General features: G+C 38.9%; 1 protein-coding gene across 1 annotated transcript in view; it reads right to left on the reverse strand.

Moving 5' to 3' along the window:
* Positions 1–9,238, reverse strand: part of NUFIP2 (nuclear FMR1 interacting protein 2) — a 37,370-nt gene extending 28,132 nt beyond the window's left edge. The window contains exon 1 of the mRNA XM_072430636.1: positions 8,931–9,238. Within this exon, the coding sequence (XP_072286737.1) occupies positions 8,931–9,150 (220 nt within the window). The 5' untranslated portion in view covers positions 9,151–9,238. The remainder of the gene's footprint in view (positions 1–8,930) is intronic.
* Positions 9,239–14,294: the final 5,056 nt, after the last annotated feature.

A 14,294-nucleotide genomic window follows, 5' to 3' on the forward strand; every position in this document is an offset into this window, starting at 1 on the left:
TTCTTCTAAACAAACCCTCTACCTGTAATCAGCAAGACATCCAAACTCACATGACAAGCAGCTTCAAACCTCAAAACCTTGAGAAGATCACAATAAGATAGAAGTTCTGAAGAAATCCTTTGTAGCCTTTGTAACACACAATTCATATAGGATGCTGTGTTCAGGGGAATAAACAGCAGGACTTTTCATGTTAGTGTGACAAAGAATGCAAGAAAAGCTTTTAATTTTTAATATAGGGACACAGTTAACAATCTCATATGAGGAGAAAAAATACTGAATTTCCTTTGGCGCATTATGGTTTCTCGGTCAGAGAAGACTCAAAATAGAACAGCGTCTAAAAGCATTGTTTCCATGGTCATTTATTAGGGCATTGGGTGGCCAAAAGCGATCTGACATTAGGCTACATAAAAAATAAAAAACAAAGTACTTCTGCTTTTTGATACAGCAAGTAGAGGTTAGATCTTCTGTCCAATTTTATTTGATTTTTGTAAATCCAGGATATTTACCTTCTCCATTTGTCCTCATGACCATTGAAACTTGCACATAAAGTCATGGGAAATCCCAAATGTTACTGTTGGCAATAGAATAGCATCAAAGGGAATAATTTCTAACTTTTATGGTTGGCAAATGTGTATTGCCATTTGCTCTGAATGACACCCCAATGTATATATACTGTAGAAGCATCTGAGCTTATGCCGCCACAACACAGAGATTAAAAAACATAGCACTTTTTTAACAAGTGGAAGTAATCTTAAAAATCAACTGCAAATGGGCAGGCTTTTTTGCAGCAGTGACATGCTATAAGCAAAAGGAGGAGAGTTTAGTTCCTCTTTAGGCTCATTAAAAGTGAAAGGACTGCTTATCACAACACACAAACTTGCATGTATTTAGCCTAATAATGCTTTAATTGCACTCAAACTAATATTACTGCTACTATTTTATATTAAGTTTACCCATTTAGGGCAAATTCAGCCAACAACCCCACCCCCAGCAGAATCTTCATAACTGATGGTAAAATAAACTAATAGTTTATACTATCAGGCCTGTTCAGGGTGGTTGAAAGGGTTTCTCCTCCAGCACATGTGCCTAAATATGACACAAACCAAAATAGAAGTCCACATTTGTAGCTTGACACAAGAGACACCACTAATATACTAATAAGACCACTATATATATATATATATATATTAGCAGGGGGTCGGCAAAGTTTTTTGGCCACTAGGCCATTTATGGGGTGGGTATGAGCACACCAGGCGGGACCCGCCCAAATGGCTCCACTCACCACTAGGGAATGCCCCCGGAAGTGAAATCCCTCTCCTCCGTATGCAAAGGAAGCTTTTCAGGGAGCTATTCAGGGAGCTTTCCCTATAATAGCGGAGCAACAGTAAGGAGGCGGCACTGACTGTTCCTAACACCCCCTGGGTTGATGGCCGGCATTAGGCCGGATCGGCCAGGGGGGTTAGGCCAGAACGAACTACTGGCTGGGCCGTATCTGGCCTAAAGGCCAGAGTTTGCCGACCCCTGCTCTATAGAATCAGTTTATGTGCAAGATGTTTAAGGTGACTAGGAGGACCACATCCATTCCATATTATAATTATTATGTACCGTAATAATAATATAATATGTACCATAATAATATATTTATACCGTAATAAATAATTTTCAGTTTGAGCGCATCACTAGAACCGATTTAAAATGCACTGGCATGATATAAATGTAGTTCCAGACTTCTCTTTAAGGCTGCATACACACGTGCAATAGTTGTCGTTGGAAACTAATGATCCACAACAGATCGTTCGATAACTAACAAAAAAAGTGCACAACGTCTGGTCAATGACGCCAACAAATGAGGAATGTCGCTGGAAACAGACGACCGTTTCAGCGGATCCGTTTGGGCGACGATCGTTGGTAATCTATTGTCTGTACGGTTGTTCAATGATCGTGGATTGTTCTGCGATACACTTTCTCCTGTACATGTCACTTCCTGCATCATTCAAACGATCGTATCTAGTGTGTATATTACAGCATGTACAGTATTGTGCACAATACGATCGTTCAAAATAATCGGGAATATTTGAAATTGATTATTCCAACAATGGAAAGGCAACATTGTAGCAGAATAAAGACAAATTGGTTTTATGGGGCACATGTACTAGAAGAAAGTCATTGCTGAACTGAAATGCCATTTGCCTTGATTACAAAGTATCCTAGTATAGATCCTTACTAGGCAGACCCATGGTACACAAAAGCATTATTATACACATTGGCCTTCAAGACAGAGTCTGAAAAAGGTAATCCAGTTCTAATCACATGCTTGTTAGCAACAAGACAGCAAAGGCCAATAAAGTTTACAGTATATCATAAGGAGGACACAATGTTCAACTTGCCTAGAGGAATTATTATAATAAAAAATGTATATATTTACCCTTTACAAGTTTTGGCTAAAAGGTACATTAAGAACTAATTCACACGGACAGTGAGATTGGAGTGTTAAAAGCAGACTAACAATGCTGCTGTTTATTGCAAGGCAATGGCTTAGCATGGCCAGCTTGAAAAGGGAAGTGCCATTGATGGCAGGAACTCAGGCAAAGCAACTTGCAACATATTCACAAAAAAATGATTTGCTAAGAAAACTGTATAAAGTGAAACAATGCCACACATACTGAAAAATAGTTTTCAAGTTTACATATACTTTAAATGGGGACTCTTAGATGGCGCTATATTGGTGAGCAGCCATCTCAATAGTATCCCAGGCTGCCAGTTGTCATTCTCTTCCATGGTTCTTTTTCTTCCAGTCTGCCCCAGTCACTTGCCTATTCCAATATGCCAAACCCTTTTCTAGGTCTCCCCTTTCACAGTTTCCTCCAACTCTCAGTTGCGGTCTTTCACTGCCTGTGCAACCACGGCTCATTATACAACTCTCCACTTCATCCCCTAACCCTTCCTCCCTGTGCTTACAGGGAATTAACCTCTCCCATCTCCTCTTCTTTATTCTCATTTAAACATACCCCATCCCTCAGTAGGTTGGATAAGGTAACAATTGTATTATGTCAAACGGATGATCTAACCAATCACATTGTTCATGCCGATCTTGCCAACCAGTCAACTTGAAAAGGTATTATGGTTTTTATGGCTTCTTTAAATACCTTTACAGCTCATACCTGTTCCATATGTCAAGTCAAAAACAGTCCCCATTATCTAAACATCTCCAGCAATACACTCATTTTCTACTTACAGCATCCCTTGCATGTTTCCAATGCTTCTAAAAGGCAGTCACCTTTTAACATTTGCTACCCCACTGTGCCAACCCCATGCAATTTGATGCATAAAAATGCATTTGAAGTAAAATTCTACAGGGCTGATTCACATCAATATATACAGTGTAGTGTGTATGTGAATGGGAAACTACATAACCCCATTCACGCCTTTTTGTGTGTTACCACACATGCTTTATGGCAAATGGAACAGTGTGAATCCAACCTACAATACGGAACTATACACTTTTTACTGTTTTCTTATTTCCATATGTGCATTATGTAAATACAAGTCTGTGCTTGTTTAAAGAAATATTTCCATTAAGATTTACATATGGTATGCACAGGGTAATGCACACATTTGATATATTTCACACACATACTTTGCTTCTTTCTTATCCTAAAAGGCAGAGTAACTTTATTTATTTAGGAGTGAATGAATAGGATTGGTGTTTTACCCTAAATGCTAAGGTAAGAAAAAGCCTGCAGAATGGCTTAGTTCCATGGGCAGGTCAAATGTCATCCATGACCACACATTCCTGGCCCGAAATGAGGGTAATCGCCCCAGTGTGAACACAGACAGACAATCGTAAGCCCAATTCTAACCCTTCTACATTCTATATTAAAATGGCTGTTGCTCAGTCGTTATAATGTCACAAGGACATTTTCTGCCAAAGTAAAAAATAATTAACAATGGCACAAAACGTGAGCCAAACAAGTTCCAGCCACACAGAGATAAATGACTTCAATTTCCATTTAACATGCTTAAAGCACAGATCTTACATAGGATCTGTCAGTGAAGGTCATTTAAAACCAGGGGTATGGCTGCACATTAATAAAGTGCAGCGAGCTACACATCACGGCCCGCATTTTGTAAATGAGATTTGCTGCAATATACAAAGCATAATTTGGACAACAGACGGTGGTATCCATTTCAGTTATAAATGAGCCCCTATGCATCCAATCTGCTTCCTTGACGTTTTAATTTAGCAGATCACATTCAAACATAAAAACTAAAGAGCAAGAAATATAATGTCAGTTTAATTAGATGTGGGGCAATAAAGCAAACATTTGACTTTGCCTTAAGCATATATTTTGCAACAGCATCTTCTATGTAAAGCTTACCATGCCCAACGTTACCAAGACTAATGCAATGGGCTCATGTAAGCCAAAATAATAATTTGTAAATGCCCAAATACAGCCTTTTTATGGTTAGATGGAACACAGATTCGGCTGTAGATAAATAACACCCAGTGAATCTTCAGAATGACCTAGATTTTATATTTAAGTCTATTGGACACAGATACACATAGAACCACATGCCTTTGATATTTAAATATAAAATATATAACCATACTTTTTTCCCCTTTAATGATATATTAGGATGGGTTAAAACCCTTCAGTTTATTTTTTGCTGTTTGTGTCCCATGGTGGAGAATCCCCTTCACTTCCTGACCCAGAGATGCATTGGAAGTGAGAAGAATTCTTTCTTTCCTTGATAGCAACTCCCTAGAACAGATATTCTCATTTGAAGATTTATCCTTGCCGCTTTTATTACTGACAACTGTAAAATTGTGGATTTCCCATTACTTTTTGAATCAGTAACAGTGGTCACCAGAACAATTGGGGAGGCTGAAACTTGATAGATGTTCTGATCCTTCCCTGCTTTATCCACAGTTACAAAAATAAAAATGCTTGGCTATATACTTTGACTGTACTTTTATTTACATATCAAACAAAAGCAAAAATGTGAGAAAAATCAGTGTCTTAACTATTGTATTCACTGGGAAATACTAAAGCTCTGCATTCGGAAACTATGCCAGAAGTGTCTATGCAAGCATTCCTATTAAAGACTAAACGGATAACCAACCCCATGGAAAAACAGAACGCTTTAACATTGTTCACTGAACACATGGTAAACCTAAAATGCTTGCAGATTCTTAACATAACAAGAAGCAAAGTGCAACAGCAATGGCTTCCCAATGCCCCTTTATGTGTGATGTGTGATTAGCAGGGTGGTGATCACTTTTTTTTATTCTATTATACACTCAGTAACCTTATTTCCAGATAAAACAATTACACAACAAGTTATACCAGTGATTAACAAGTATGTAATTACAAGCTGTGGATTAAAGAACAATTTCATTTTGTTCATAGGGATGTTCATACTAGGTATGCGATATAACAATCTACTTTTCTCCTGTTGTGACCTCGGGAAGGAATGTATACCATGGTCAGGTGGGACCTACATATGCAGAACTGTTACCTAATCTGACATTATGAAGGCAGACGGAGTATTTTTTTTTGCACATATTTTAAAGGGACCTTGTCTATGCAGGGATAAGTTGTACGGGTTTCTGTATGGGGTCCCCCTTAAACACTTTATATTCACCTTGCCAGTGCCCTTCTACATTGTGTAACTGGTGCTATAGAGTAGAGCAAGGGTAGGACTTTTGGACAAATTTTCTGGTGACATCATTTTACAAGAGGTATTAAAAACAAAAAAAAAACCATACAAGTTAAATAACACTTTTCTTTATAACAAAAAGGAAAATATTTGAGCATGTCAGCATCATATTACTCTCCTTTCTCAATGTGCTTTCTGTGCCCCCAAAAGGTCAAAAATCTGCTATGCCAACCTTTAAATTCATAAAATAATGTGGATTATTTAGGATTCCTGGCTCTGATATTTATTATGGCATCACTTTTTGCCATGTACTATGAACAAGATTTAGAGCATGGAAGTGCATGAACAGAGGTACATTACCGTTTATTTTTAACTGGCTTCTCAATGCAATGTTACAGGAAGACACCACAGCAGCAGGCACCACATTGCCCATGTTGCATTAAAGGGTCCCATTTCTTATGCAATAAAGTGTCTGCACGCAGTGTACCTTAATACTTTCAATCCTAAACTGTTTTTTTCTAACGGGGACAGAAGTGAATTCTAATGTGAGTGTTTACTTTTCCCACTAGGAACTGGTGACAATGGCATAGCCAGCATGAACAGAAAGCGCCAAGAAGCTATGATCCAATGTATTTTTATTGTTTCTTTTAATACTTTATGTTTGGATTTAATCCATTTTTAATTATTTTTATAATTTAGTGGGTGAAATGCTGTCACATTAATGACAACTTGCTTGCTATATGATTGCTGGAAAAGGCAAAGAGATACAGCGATTCTCCTTCCACTACAGGGAAATGCTGCAAAATCTCTTGATGCTTTGCTTATTTGGTCAGCAAGACTATACATACAGAGAATATTCCTCCTAAATTGTTTTGAGAAGTATGTCACCCTTACAGGTAGCCAAAAAGATCATTGGTGTCACTTAAACTGACCCGAGAGGCACAAAATGCTCCCCTAGAAACCTCTAGATGAACCCTTGGGTTCCATGGGACTGGTTGTGAAACATTGATCTCTAGTGATGTTGTCACCAGAAATCCACGACTGACAATTTATTTCAGGTGCTAAACCAGCCTAATGCTTAGTTCATATTTTGGTGAGGCCTGCTAGACAAATCTATGCCATGGCACCAACCTGAGAGCGATGCAAACACATACTGCTCCATTATCCTCACCCCTTTATGAAGACTTACTACATCTCATCAATGTACATTACTTATAACGACATGAAGGTGGAGGTGAGGTATAAAACTCAGCAGCTCTGACTTAACTTGCTGCATCCTTATTCCAGGTCACTGACATTGTAGGAGCTTTGTGACCACCAAGAATGCAGTCAGCAATGGCAGCCCACTTATTTTCTGCTACTCAGCAGTATAACGGTGTAAAATATAACAAGGTAATAAGGGTGTAAAATATAATAAGGGTATAATGGTGTAAAATAAATTAATGTAAAATATATTAAGGATATAATAGTGTAAAATATAACAAGGTAATAAGGGTGTAAAATATAATAAGGGATATAATGGTGTAAAATATAATAATGTAAAATATAACAAGGATATAATGGTGTAATATACAATAAGGATATAATGTCCCCTCTCTGACTGACATGTCCTAGCACTATGCATGCAAAGAAAGGATGGCATGTTATATAATAGTGTCACACTGACACATATTCTAGAATATTCATCTGAAGCCAGACCGGGACCCATAGTCTGCTCTGAAGGAGCTCCACGTTGCATCAGCAGGCCATGTGTAACCCTATCAACCCCGCACACGGACCCACACAGGCTGACTGCTAGACGTGCGGGGGTCGTCAGGCGAGTCCCCGGCTTCAGCTGGCACAGCAGGCCGCACCGAGCAGTTGACTGGGAAGAGAGAGCACGTAGTTGGCATGGAGACTCCATTACCCCGGCAGCAAGAGGCCTCCTATAGTATGCTCTGTGCAAAACTCCACGTCAAGCCAACAACACAGACTTCCCTGTGTCTGATGATCACCGTCAGCCTGGATCAGGGACTGGGCGCCGCCATTTGGGGAGTCTACCGACTTCTGCACGGCAAACACCCATCGGAGTCTACACCAAGGCCCGTACCAATGCCACAAATCAGGCGGCACCCCTCACTATATGACCCATATAATATAATGCCCTGCAATGCACATTATATGGTCTCATAGATGCACAATGTATGAGCTATAGAGTTCAATGCTCATCAATGTACATTAGGCAGATCAGTGCAAACAAAGGTCCATAGATCAGTGCTCATCAATATACATTATATGACCTATAGATCAGTTCTCATCAATATAAAACTATTAGGTCTGTGCTTATTATTCAACTATGGATCAGTGCAAAATAAAGGGGTCCAAAGATCAGTTACTTATCCATGTACAATATATAACCAATAGACCAGTGCTCATCAACATACATTATATACCCTATAGATCAATGCTCATCCATGTACACTCTATAACCTATAAATAAATGCTCATTCATTTACAATATGCAGCTATAGATCAGGGCAAAATAAGGAGTCCAAAGATCAGTGCTCATCCATATACAATATATTACCCATAGATCAGTGTTCAATATATTACTTATAGATCAATGCTCATCCATGTACAATATATGGACGATAGATCTATTCTTGTCAAAGTACACTGTATGACCTATAGGGCTTAGTGCTCATCAATGCACACTGTGGCCTATAGATCAATGCACACCCATGTGCATTATATTTCATAAAGGTCAATGCTTATCAATATACATTATATAGCAATTAGATCATTACACATCAAAACACATTATATTTCCTATAAATCAGTGCTCATCAATGCAGATTAGACTTTCTATTGAACACTATGTGTCCTACAGATGAGTGCACATTCTATCAGTGATCACCTATACACAATGCCATATAGGAGCCCTTCTCTCATGCTGGAACTTTGACATTTCCTATAGAACACAAGATGAGAATGTATCAGCAGACACGAGCTCCCATTAGTGGAAATCTGAATTGTTACAATGTATCAGAACGAAGATCAAAGCCTGGGCTGTCAATGCATTATAACTCATATCCTAGAGATCTATAGGGCGATCATCTACCCTGACCGATCCAATGCAAAACATAAGCATGCCAAGTGATCACATCCAGCAGCAATGCCCACCCAACCTGACATGATCTCCATAGGGTGATCACACACCGGTAACACATGTACATGGCTTGCAGCACATCCCTCCTCCCTTTCCCCCAGTGATCCCTCCACAAGCGGACCTGTTTTCTTCGGGTGTGCTTCCTGGTGCTGTAGGGCGTGTTTGTGGTCATGTTTTAACGGCTTTGGCTGATATTTAACGTTGCCCTCTGCTCCATGCTGCAGGCTGGGGGTGTAGTAGTAGTAGGTGCTGTGTGAAGATGGTGAGTGGAGGTGATGATGGTGGTTGTGGTGATGATGATGATGATGATGGTGGTGGTGGTGGCCAGGCTGCTCCTCCATTGAACGTGTCTGGGCTCCCCCTGTGCTGGATCCAGAGCACAGAGCCCCCCTCTCTCTGGATGTGAGAGTGCAGATGTGACTCTTTCACTAGAACGAGCCGGTTGGCTTAGGGACTTTCTAGAAACGATTGACTGTCTCTCTCCAGCAATCAGACGTCTCCAAGTGCCTCTCATCCCTCCCATTACACCCTCCATGCATCCGCCCCCATGTCTCTCCACCCCTCCCTGCACAACTTCTGCAACCTCACAGGGCTGGGCTTCAACGTCAGCACTATGACTACTTGTATGCAACAGCACTTTCTACACAAATCAGGGAATGATAATAAATCATCCACTGCAATACTAAACTTACATCACTAATACCGGGAGAATATTCTGATTGCCCTATAATATTGCATGAGATGCAGAGAGGCCATGTGTATAAAAGATCTGTGAATTGATTTCTTCCAAAAAAAGTAAGATCTTGTCCATGGATGGCCCAGGTAATGAGTATTCACATACTGAAGTTGATTTTCCTCAAAAAAAAAAAAAAAAAAGTAAGATCTTGTCCATTGATGGCCCAGGTGATGAGCACTCACATATTGAGATGTAGGGAGGCCATGTGTATGGAAGATCGGTAAACTGATTATTTCCAAAAAAGTAAGATCTTGTCCATGGATGGCCCAGGTGATGAGCACTCACATATTGAAGTTGATTTTCTTCCAAAAAAAGTAAGATCTTGTCCATTGATGGCCCAGGTGATGAGCACTCACACATTGAGATGTAGGGAGGCCATGTGTATGGAATATCTGTGAACTGATTTCTTCCAAAAAAAGTAAGTTCTTGTCCATGGATGGCCCATGTGTTCAGCACTCTCATAATAAAGTTATTTTGGCCAGTCCTGGTTATAACTCAGGCAAATCATGGCTTCTGTACGCTGTAGGTTTGGGTTATATTACATTTTCTATTTTTAAAAAATAAGGCCCCTTTTAAACTTACAATAAAAGGCCGCATGGTTAGCCTCTCCCAGACACAACGCAAACTGCTGCCTGCAAAAGCAGCAAACCACAGCAAAGGTAATGTGCTTACATGCGTTGCCTTGCGTTTGCAGTGCAGTTTTTCTTCCAGAGATGGAAAAGCAAACGCATGGCCAGAGGTAACATGTCACTTTCAGGAACCATTCTGCAACCCATGCACAATGCAAACACTTGTATAAAAGGTATGTGCAAATCAATCTCTGACATTACTAAGGAAGTTGTTTGCATGTGCAGCACACAGCCTCTCTATTGAAATGATTGGCTGTACTTGCATTAGTAGTGCATTCAGCAGGTGTTAATGAGTCCTTACAACAGAAAGCTGCACTGAACCAAGTTCTTTCTGTACTATTGAACACTGCAGATATTTTTCATGGCTTTACCCAGGGAAATTTATGTCACATTGTAACCATTAACTATTTACCATTATACACACTAGACTTGTGCCTGCAGGTTACAGAGACAGTGTTTCCCTTTAACATTGATTAACCAAGCATTTCCCTATCCTATATGATAATAGTACCAAATGACATAACATATTGTGTAAGGTGTACCTTAGCAATTAATTGTCCTAATTAGCCTGGTTTTCAATTTATTATCGTAAATTGTTGTGGTTCATCAATGCAACCTGGTGGATCAGGGGACAGATGTCTTACTTTTCTATAGAGGAGGGCACCGCTGTTCCTCTTTCAGAAAAGTGTGTACAGTGCTCATTCGTTCACCTAACACTGGTAATATTCACAAAATATTCCAGTGACAGAAATCTGACTGCACAGGGCTTAACCACTTTGTGTTCTCAACCCATAACGGGACATAGGAGCTGATCTGGCAGATCAGCATGTCTTATTCTATATTCGCAGGGTCCTTAAAGGGATTAAACATTGGAAAATGTGCATATATTGCAGAATTGTGCTTTGCTCTCACATACCCTTAATTACATGCTGTCACACTATACTAAGCCTAGTAAGGGACAGCCAAAGAAAAAAAATATTCAGGGCAAAAAGGATAATCCTAACATATACCATAGTATATCAGTTTAGGCATCATAATGATGTGCCTATGGGCTCTAGTGGTAACATGCTGGTCATAATTGACTAACTCTGCAAATCCAAACACTATTTTTTTCAGGAATCTATTCTCTTTAAAGTAAACTTATGAGGATCAACATATGGAAGCTGCTATGGCCAACTCATCTTTAAAGGGGCATGCATCAGAGCTGCCATTCTAGCCCTTCTCTTCCTGCATGAATTATCACAATCTGGGAACAGGTATGCAGCCATTAAAGTCCAAAAACTGGCTTTTGTTTAGTGACTCACTAGGTTGTCAAGGCAGAATCTGGATGACACCTGTGTAGAACAAGTCAGCAACTGCTAAAAGGTAATTATCACTCATTTTCTAATATGTACTGCTGTCAGCACTTTCAAATGTTTCGTATTGCTCGGAGCTAGAGAACAACTCCACTATATATTATTTGCATGTAAACGTGTACTGCACTTGGCAAGTATAAAAGCTCTTTCTGTAACAAAGGTACTGGTCTATAACAATCTTATGCGTGCAGAATATTGTACAGGAATGCACAACTGGGTATTTGATATACGTCCCACATTTCTGGCCTCTGGTTCCATTAGACCTTAGGGCAAGGTACTGGAAAACCAGTCAGGGCCCTAAGTCAGTTTTGCACAGGGGCCCACATCCACCACTGTGTATGTACATACACATACATTGGGATCTGTAGTGTCCCTCTAATCCATCAGGGTGTCATAGCTCAGGAGATCCTATAAGGTTTGGTTCCATAGGACTGACACATATGTGTCTGTTGACAAAAGGGCAGATTCCTTATTTCTAATTTACTGTATTTCCATTCCAAAAACACAATCAGATATGAAGTTACACCAAAGGAAAAATCTACCTACCAAATCATTTTAATTTGATTCGACTTTGATCGGTTGTGAAGCAACCCAATGTATAGGTTTAACACCTCAATAAACAGAGTAAATTTTGTGTATTGTGCAAAAATAAAATCAAGATTCTGAACACTTTTTCAGGAAAGAAATGATCAGAAAAGTATTATTATAATCTTTGTGATCTGTCATTCAAACACATTGGCCTGTGTGTACCAGGCCTCACTGACTGCTAATAATCCTAAAATGAACCTGTCACTACAGTGGAAAAATGAAATAAAGCTACCCTGTAAAAGGGTGTACTTACCCTTGTGTTGGGCAGCAAGTATATTCAGCTTTGAGCACTGTTGGATGGGGTGTCCTCAGCTAGGCACTGTGGTTCTACAAACCAAACGGTATGCCACTAATATAGTAGCCCTGCATACTTAGAGGAAGGGGTGATGGTCACAAGCCATGCTCCTCATTGCTGAAAATGGTGGATATTTCTCTAAAGTCTTGCAGGTGAACAGAGTATAAAGTGGGGGCTAACAAGAGAATCTGTCAAAGTGAAAGATTTACTTTTAATGTTGCTGAAAAAAGCAATAGCAAATAACTAAAGGCTATATATTACTTTTGTTATATAATTGTTCATTTATAGACATCCAACCACTAGAACAATTAGGTTGGTAACTATTATAGGAAGATTTACACAGTCAAAGTAGACTTGTAAAATGACTACTACGATTTATATAAAAGTTAATAGCAAATTAAAAAGCAATCGTTACTTGCCTGTTCACTGCCTATTCCACCAATCTCCTCTGTCTTGAAAATCAGGATCGTTAGCATCCCATACACCTGGAGCTTTGTAATTGCTCCTTTCAATGGGCCTGTGCGTTGTAGTGATTTAGAAGTCACTGGATGAAACTACAGACTGTTGAAGGGGTTGCGATATCTGACACTCCTGGAAAATATGAAATACATTAGGACCAATTCACACTTCTATGTTCCTGTGCATCGCATTAATGTACCAGTGCTTTGTTAATAAGCATTGCTTTAAAGAAAGTAATTAATTCACTGAGCCAAACAGACAGGCTGCCTAGCCACCGTACATTATAGTTTTGTAACAATATACAAATCATTTTTTAATTTAGGTTGAATATATTCCTTCAAAATCCTGCACAAGCATATTACCAATAGTTTATAATAGCATTTACTAAATCACTGCAGACAGAAATGCAGAGTTATACATAAATTTATTCTTGCTAAATAAGAGTTTTCTAGCCTAACCCAACCATTTCTGTACCAAATAAACCATGGCATGTATAAATATGTAACCGTACACCTAAACACATACAACTCCACATTAAAACCCACATGTTTAGGATTCTTTTGAAGTAACTTCATGGTATTTAACTTCACCAAGCTACATTTTTAGAATGAGGCAGGAGATTGCAGCTTTAATAAAAACCACAAAATAGCTACACAGTACAATACATTCAACACAGTTCACAAGACTGTAACTTTTTAAAGCATATGCTAACCAAATACAGCTATATCATTGTCTCAATACTTTATTGCCCCATATTTGTTTCGAGCAGAGCAGAATTTCATCTATTTTATTTTTCTTCTTTTAGCTAGATAGGAGTATATCCTCTGTCAGGGTTTTATTTCTTTCCAATTTCTTTATACTTGTGTCTTTCTTTTTGTGAAAAATACATCCTTGCTAGTTTCTGCCCTAGTGACTTTCAAAGTATTTCCACTTCTTTTTCCTATGCAATCTATATTTATTGCATGGCTAAAGAAGACCTCAAGCCTGTGGGTGCAGTATTATGATCTAGGGCAGCGGTCGCCAAATTTTCGGACCTAATGGATTCATAATTTTAAATTCCATGCACCATTAATATGAATTTTTTTAAAATGATAAATACATTTGTAAAATAATGATCTTCCTAATGGTGCCTGACAAGGACTGTGGAGGCTCTGATTCAATTGTTACTATTATCATTAGTTGTATTATCTTTGGTATTACTAAAGAAATACAAAATATTTGTTTGGTTTTTCTCACTCATATTGGGTTCATTCCATTCGAATCTAAGACCAAACAAGAAATTATAGTTATCAAACAATTTGATGCCAATAAATATACCAGTTAAAGAAAATACACAGCTAAGGTCATACTTACCTAAAATACCATCTGAGAAATAAACAAACAAAACGGATGAGAATTGGTATTGGCGGAGCGGGGTGACTGT

Source organism: Pyxicephalus adspersus, chromosome 1 (genome assembly GCF_032062135.1).
Source record: "Pyxicephalus adspersus chromosome 1, UCB_Pads_2.0, whole genome shotgun sequence".
In the NCBI taxonomy this organism is placed as follows: domain Eukaryota; kingdom Metazoa; phylum Chordata; class Amphibia; order Anura; family Pyxicephalidae; genus Pyxicephalus; species Pyxicephalus adspersus.